Source organism: Pteropus medius, unplaced genomic scaffold (genome assembly GCF_902729225.1).
Source record: "Pteropus medius unplaced genomic scaffold, Ma_sr-lr_union100, whole genome shotgun sequence".
Lineage (NCBI taxonomy): Eukaryota > Metazoa > Chordata > Mammalia > Chiroptera > Pteropodidae > Pteropus > Pteropus medius.
Genome location: NW_024349266.1, coordinates 137,484 through 143,764, shown reverse-complemented (window position 1 = coordinate 143,764; position 6,281 = coordinate 137,484). Strand labels below are relative to the sequence as shown.

The window sequence follows — 6,281 nt, the reverse complement described above, 5'->3', positions numbered from 1 at the left end:
ACACACACACACACACACACACACACACACACACGTACTGCAGACTCCTTTGGAAGTTTAGTGAATCTTAAAGTTTTCTCATGAGAATAATATTTCAAACACACAAAATAAAATACCTAGAAGCTCAAAGAAAACCAATTATACTGAAATATAGTTATCAAACTGTGCCTAGAGGACATAGTTTGGGGTTTAACAGGAAAAGTTAAGGAATGGGTCCCCAGGAATGGGCTCTACCACTGGAAATGCCCAGGTAGAGATTAGATCTTTATTCTAGAGCTTCAGAAATACCTTAGCCAGATGAATGTCTGACTTGAAGCTATAATTTTATGGTTCTAATTTTTATATTTTCATAAATCTGAATAAAGTCTTTTTGCCTACAGTTGAAACTTATATATTAACGTGCTATGTATAAAGCGGATAGATAATTGTGATCATTCATTTCCCAGTTAATATTTCTAATAAATCCATTTATATAAGAATTTAAAGTGTTTTACTACTTTGAATAGGTAAAAGAGACAAAATATGTAATATTTTATCACTTTTTAATTATGCAACTTTATTTTAAAATGTTATCATGATAAAACAAGACACTGACCTATTTAACATAGTGTATTTATTATTTTTCCGCATTCATACAATCTTAGAATATATTTCAACTTAAAATGAGTAAGAAGCCTCTAAAATATAATACTTCTTTTGAAAAACATGAGCATACAAAAAAAAACAATATTAACTACAGAAATGCACAAAAGATTAGTAATTGGTGCAAATCCAATATTTCGACATTAGTTAATATTAAGTAAATTGACACATTCTTTTGCAGTCTTAAGATCGTGCCCTTATAAAGTTCAAGTAAGTGCATCATTTTCCATTCCAGCAACTCCTTGATTTTATACACATTTAAAACAACAGCAACAATAATAATGTTATTAGTACTCATTAAACCTTTAATGAGTGCCCAGTACTGCAAGTTATGTTACATGTATTTTGGCTTAACTTTCACAACATCTCTAGTGGTTAAATACTATGTCCACATTTTATAGGTTAAATACTATGTCCACATTTTATAGAAATTGAGTCTTAGAAACTCTAAAAATACTTGCTCAAGATTGCACAATGAAAAAGTGATGGGACTGGAATTCAACCTGCAACAGACTGATCTTATCTAATTGCTAAATATATGTCCCTCAAAGAGAAACAGAGCTCGTGCTTTAACAGATCTGCAGCACTCAGTAAGGACTTTAAACAAAGAAGGTGCACAATAAGTAATTAATGGACTAAAGATTGAAATTTTTAAAATGGGGGTTTTATTTTAAAACAAAAATGATAATTTTTGTTCAAGAAAGGGAATGAGGCAAAAGCACATTTCCACCTTAACCTTTTTTTCATTCATCTGACTGACTTTGAAGCAAGAAGAAAGACTTTATGATTTGGTTAGAAATGAACAAATAATCCTAAAATTTATATGGAACAGCAAAAGACCCCAAATATCCAAAGCAATCTTGAGAAAGAATAAGTTGGACATTTCACGCTCCCTGATTTCAAACTATACTAGTTTTTAATAATCAAAACAGCATGATACTAATACAAAAACAGACACAGATCAATGGAACAGAATAGAGAGCCCAGAAATAAGCCCTCACTTACATGGTCAGCTAATCTATACAAAAGAGGTTAAAATATGCACTGGAATAACAACAGTCTCTTCAACAAGTAGTATTGCAAAAAATGAAGATATATGCAAAACAAAACAAAACAAAACAAAACAACAAACTGAATTACTCTCTTACACCATATACAAAAAAAACCCAAACAAACAAAAAACAAACTACCCCCTCCCAACAAATTTGTGTTAAAGACTTAAATGTAAGGCCTGAAACCATAAAACTCCTACAAGAAAACATAGAAGGTAAACTATTTGACATCAGTCTGATATCTTTTCGGATACTTCACCTTGAGCAAGGGAAACAAAAACAAAAATAAACAAATGGAACTACATCAAACTAAAAAGCTTCCACACAGCACAGGAAACCTTCAACAAAGCGAAAAGGCAACCTACTGAGTGGGAGAATATATTTACGAATGATATTGATATCCTAAATATATAAGAAACTCATACAACTCGATAACAAAAAAATAATCTGATTGGAAAATGGATGCAGAACATGAAAAGACATTTCTCCAAAGTAGACATGCAGATGGACAACAGACACATGAAAAGATGCTCACCATCACCAATCATCAGAGAAATGTGAATCAAAATTACAATGAGATACCAGCTCACACCAGTCAAAATGGCTATTACCAAAAAGTCATGAAATCACGTGTGTCTGCAAGAATGAGGGGAAAAGGGAACCCTTGTGCACTGTTGGTGGGACTACAAACTGGAGCAGCCACTATGGAAAACAAAAAGCTAAAAATAAATACACCATTCACCCCAACATTTTCACTTCTGGGTATTTATCCAAAAGAAACAAAAACACTAATTTGAAAAGATATATATATCCATATGTTCACTGCAGCATTATTTACAATAGCCAAGATATGGAAACAACCTGCGTGTCCAGCGATAGATGAATGGACACAGAAGATGTAATATACTCACACAGACACATACACGCACTGGAATATTACACAGCAATAAAAAAGAATAAAATTTTGCCATTTGGACAATGTGAATGGATGTAGAGGCTATTATGTTAAGTGAAATAACTCAGGCAGAGAAAGACGAATATCTTATGGTTTCACTTATATGCGGAATCTAAAGCAAAATGAAACAAAACAAAGACAGATTTATCGAAACAGAGACCTAAGGAATGGTTATCAGAAGAGAGGGGCATGAGAAGACGGCAGAAAAGGAGAAGGGGAATATAGTCAATAATATTGTGATAAATTTACATGATGATGATCACTAGAATTAGTGGAGTGTTACAGTGTAAGGTATAAAAATGTCAAATCACTAAATTGTACACCTGGAACTAATATAATCAGTATAAGATTATATACTACTATACTTAAATTTAAAAAAAATTAAAATTTAAAAAAAAACTTAAAAAATGAACTAGCATTCCAACACTACGTTTCTTCATAAACTTCTGTACCTTATTTAGCTTCATATATTAAATATTTGTCTTGGAGATGTTTGCACTGAAGCACATTGAGACCTTAAAAGTCCAAGACAAATGTTAAAAACTGTTAATACCATTTGTCTTTGCAAGGCAGGGGCTTGTGTTTTTCTCAAAGTACTCACAAACAGTCAAATCCATGATGACAGATTATTTCCTGAACTCTTTTCATATACTATGGTTAATTTAAGAAGATGCAGCCTATCAGTATTATTATTTATAGAAATGTCCAAGTATCAGTAATCCAATATAGTTTTTCTACTGCTCCCCACTCTGTTGTAATGGAAAACTGAAAAGTGTTCTATTTTTTCTTTTGCCATGTCTTAACAAGCCACAGTCTTCAAGATATCCTAAAACTAAAATATCAAATTTTATGTGCTAGTGGTTTGACTTGAGTACAATTATTCTTCAAAGGCACATTACTTAAAAATTAGATGCATTTTGGGTAGAAGTCTATATGGGTAGGAAAGGAAAAGGAAATGAATATTTCAAGGTGAAGTATTCAAAAAGATACTTCATTCGTCCCCGCCATTGAAACTGTATTTAGGAGCACTTTCAAAGTGGGCCAGGTGAAAAGAAAAATAAATTGATATTTTATTTTTTAAAAGAAAAAAATATATATATTATATTTTTTTATATTACATTGAAAATGAGACCCAAAACTAATACTAAGACTAATAATATTTTGGAAATAATTTTGAGATGAAAAATTTGTCATAAATTTAATAGTCAATAATTTTCTAAATGTTTAGTCTTAGTATTAAAAGAATTAATCATATCTATGATATTCAGTTAGGTTTTGAAAGTCAATCAGATTTGAGTAGTTTACTTTCTATGTTTTAAACTTTAAAATTTTCCATTTGATTAATTATTTGCTATATTAATTATCAAGTGTGATAGCAATCCACACACCTATTAAGAAAGCATTATTGTTAAATTTGAGATCCTCTGAATTGTTCTCTTGTTTAAAGTTGACTCACAACTCAAGAAATTGGACCCACTGAATCAAAATTATTCAAAAATATTCAAAAGAATCTCTTCACAATATCAAATTTTCCATTAAAATATTCTATTGCTATGAGAAAAAATTGTTATGCCCAACATTCTTAATTAAAGTTCTACAAGTGGATACCTTCAGAGTACCACAAGGCTGTGCAGCTGAGTGGGAATGTTCTGGGTTAGAAGACAAGCAAATATTTTATCTTGAGCGTCTCTAAGTAGTCTTAATCTAAAGTATGTTTATAGGATTCTGGAGTTTATGAGGCCCTGAGTTTATGTTCACAATTTTGACGATATGTGTATTTTTCTATGAAAATCGTCTATAGATTAAAACAAATTTTCAAATGGAATAGTAATCTCAAAAGGATTGCAAACACTGCACTAACTTTTAGGCATGATCTTTCATATCTCTCAATCCTGGCTTTTTATTTTCATGAATTTACACTAAATAACTCAAAAGGCAGATTCTAAGTTTAATTTTTTGTTGCTCTGAGAACAAAACTGATGATACTAAATCTCAGAGGAGAGATCTCTGTTCATTGCATTGGATATCTCAGAGTAGTTTTCCCAAGACTTAAATATTGTTTACTTAGTTTCTTCATCACAGCTGTCTTCACTTCCTGGTTTCTCAAAGTATAGACAAGTGGATTCAGAAATGGGGTGAAGATGGTATAGAATACAGAGAGAACTTTGTCCACCAGGAAGTTTGTGAAAGGCCACACATAGATAAAGATGCAGGGCCCAAAGAACATTAACACAACAATGAAATGTGCAGTGCAGGTAGAAAAAGCCTTAGAAGATCCTGTAGAGGAGTGGTCCTTGATAGTAACAAGAACAATGATGTAGGAAGTAAGCAAAAGCAGAAAACTTACAAGAGCGATCACACCACTAGTTGAGATCATGAAGATCCCAAGAACATATATATCTATACAAGCCAGCTGAATGACCAAAGGAAGGTCACAGAAGAAACTATCTACAACATTGGGACCACAGAAGGGTAAAGAGAGAGTAAAAGCTAACTGGCTAATTGTATGCAGGAAGCCCACCGTCCAAGAACTTACCACAAGCCCGACGCATACTCTTTGGCTCATAATTGTTGAATAATGAAGAGGTTTGCATATGGCAATGTACCTGTCAAAAGACATGGAAATCAGCAGCACAATCTCAGTCCCAGTGAAGAGGTGCAAAAAGAAGATCTGAGAGATGCATCCCTCAAAGGAGATGGTCTTGCACTGAGTAAAGAAGTCCATGATCATCTTTGGGGTGGCAAAGGAGGACAGGCACATGTCAATGATAGACAGATTGCTGAGCAGGAAGTACATGGGGGAGTGAAGGTGTGGGGTGGACATAACAGTTAGCAAAATCAGGCAGTTGCCCAACATGGTCATTAAATAGAAAATAAAAAACATTGCAAAGAAGAAAATCTGGAGCTCAGGAGAATCAGTAAGTCCAAGTAACACAAATTCAGACACTCTTGAATGGTTGAACCCCTCCATTAATTTGCAGACTCTGCTCTAAAATGACAAAATGGAACAAAATGACAGAGCTAGAAAATGTGATACTTTTACAATTACATATGAAAGAGTTATGATATCAGTTAATAATTTACTACAACATTGATTACCTAAAATCTAACTAATAACTATGTCAGTGAGGATTCTTCTTTTTGGAAGCATTTATCAATTGCTGTCAGAAATCACTTCAATTGGACGACTTCTTGATTTTGACTAGCATTAGTACTTGTTAGGTTATATTCATCACATACCCATAAAGCAATTTTTCTGTTCTAAATACTGACTAAGGAGTTACATAATCCATATTTATAGAGGAAGATAATACTAAGGTAGTGCGCTCTACTTAATAAATGAGGTAAATAAAAATTTAAATAAGGGTTGAAATCTCAAAGCTTTCTGTTAAACCAAAAAAATGCAATTATGTTGAATGCACTATTGTTGAGCACTGGTTTTAACTAACAGTTTAACGTACTGATTTCAAAAGATCCATTTAACATTCTATGAGAGTGATAAATGATTTTTGACTTAAATGACTTCTCATTTTCTCAGGTACAGTAAAATCCAGTTCCATTCTAATTTTGCTTGCACATTTTCAAATTGTTTTATCAGTATTGATAAGTACTAGTTTAACTATTAACATATA

At 32.4% G+C, this 6,281-nt stretch overlaps 1 protein-coding gene across 1 annotated transcript; it reads right to left on the bottom strand.

Annotated features, from left to right (window-relative positions):
* Positions 1–4,660: 4,660 nt before the first annotated feature.
* On the bottom strand, positions 4,661–5,620 carry LOC120618046 (olfactory receptor 4K2-like). Its single transcript, XM_039881909.1, has one exon. The coding sequence runs from the start codon at positions 5,618–5,620 to the stop codon at positions 4,661–4,663; it is 960 nt and encodes a 319-aa protein (XP_039737843.1).
* Between the last annotated feature and the right edge of the window lie 661 nt (positions 5,621–6,281).

Bases quoted from the DNA above. Each gene is read 5' to 3' on its own strand.
- LOC120618046 (XM_039881909.1), bottom strand. From the start codon at position 5,620: ATGGAGGGGTTCAACCATTCAAGAGTGTCTGAATTTGTGTTACTTGGA.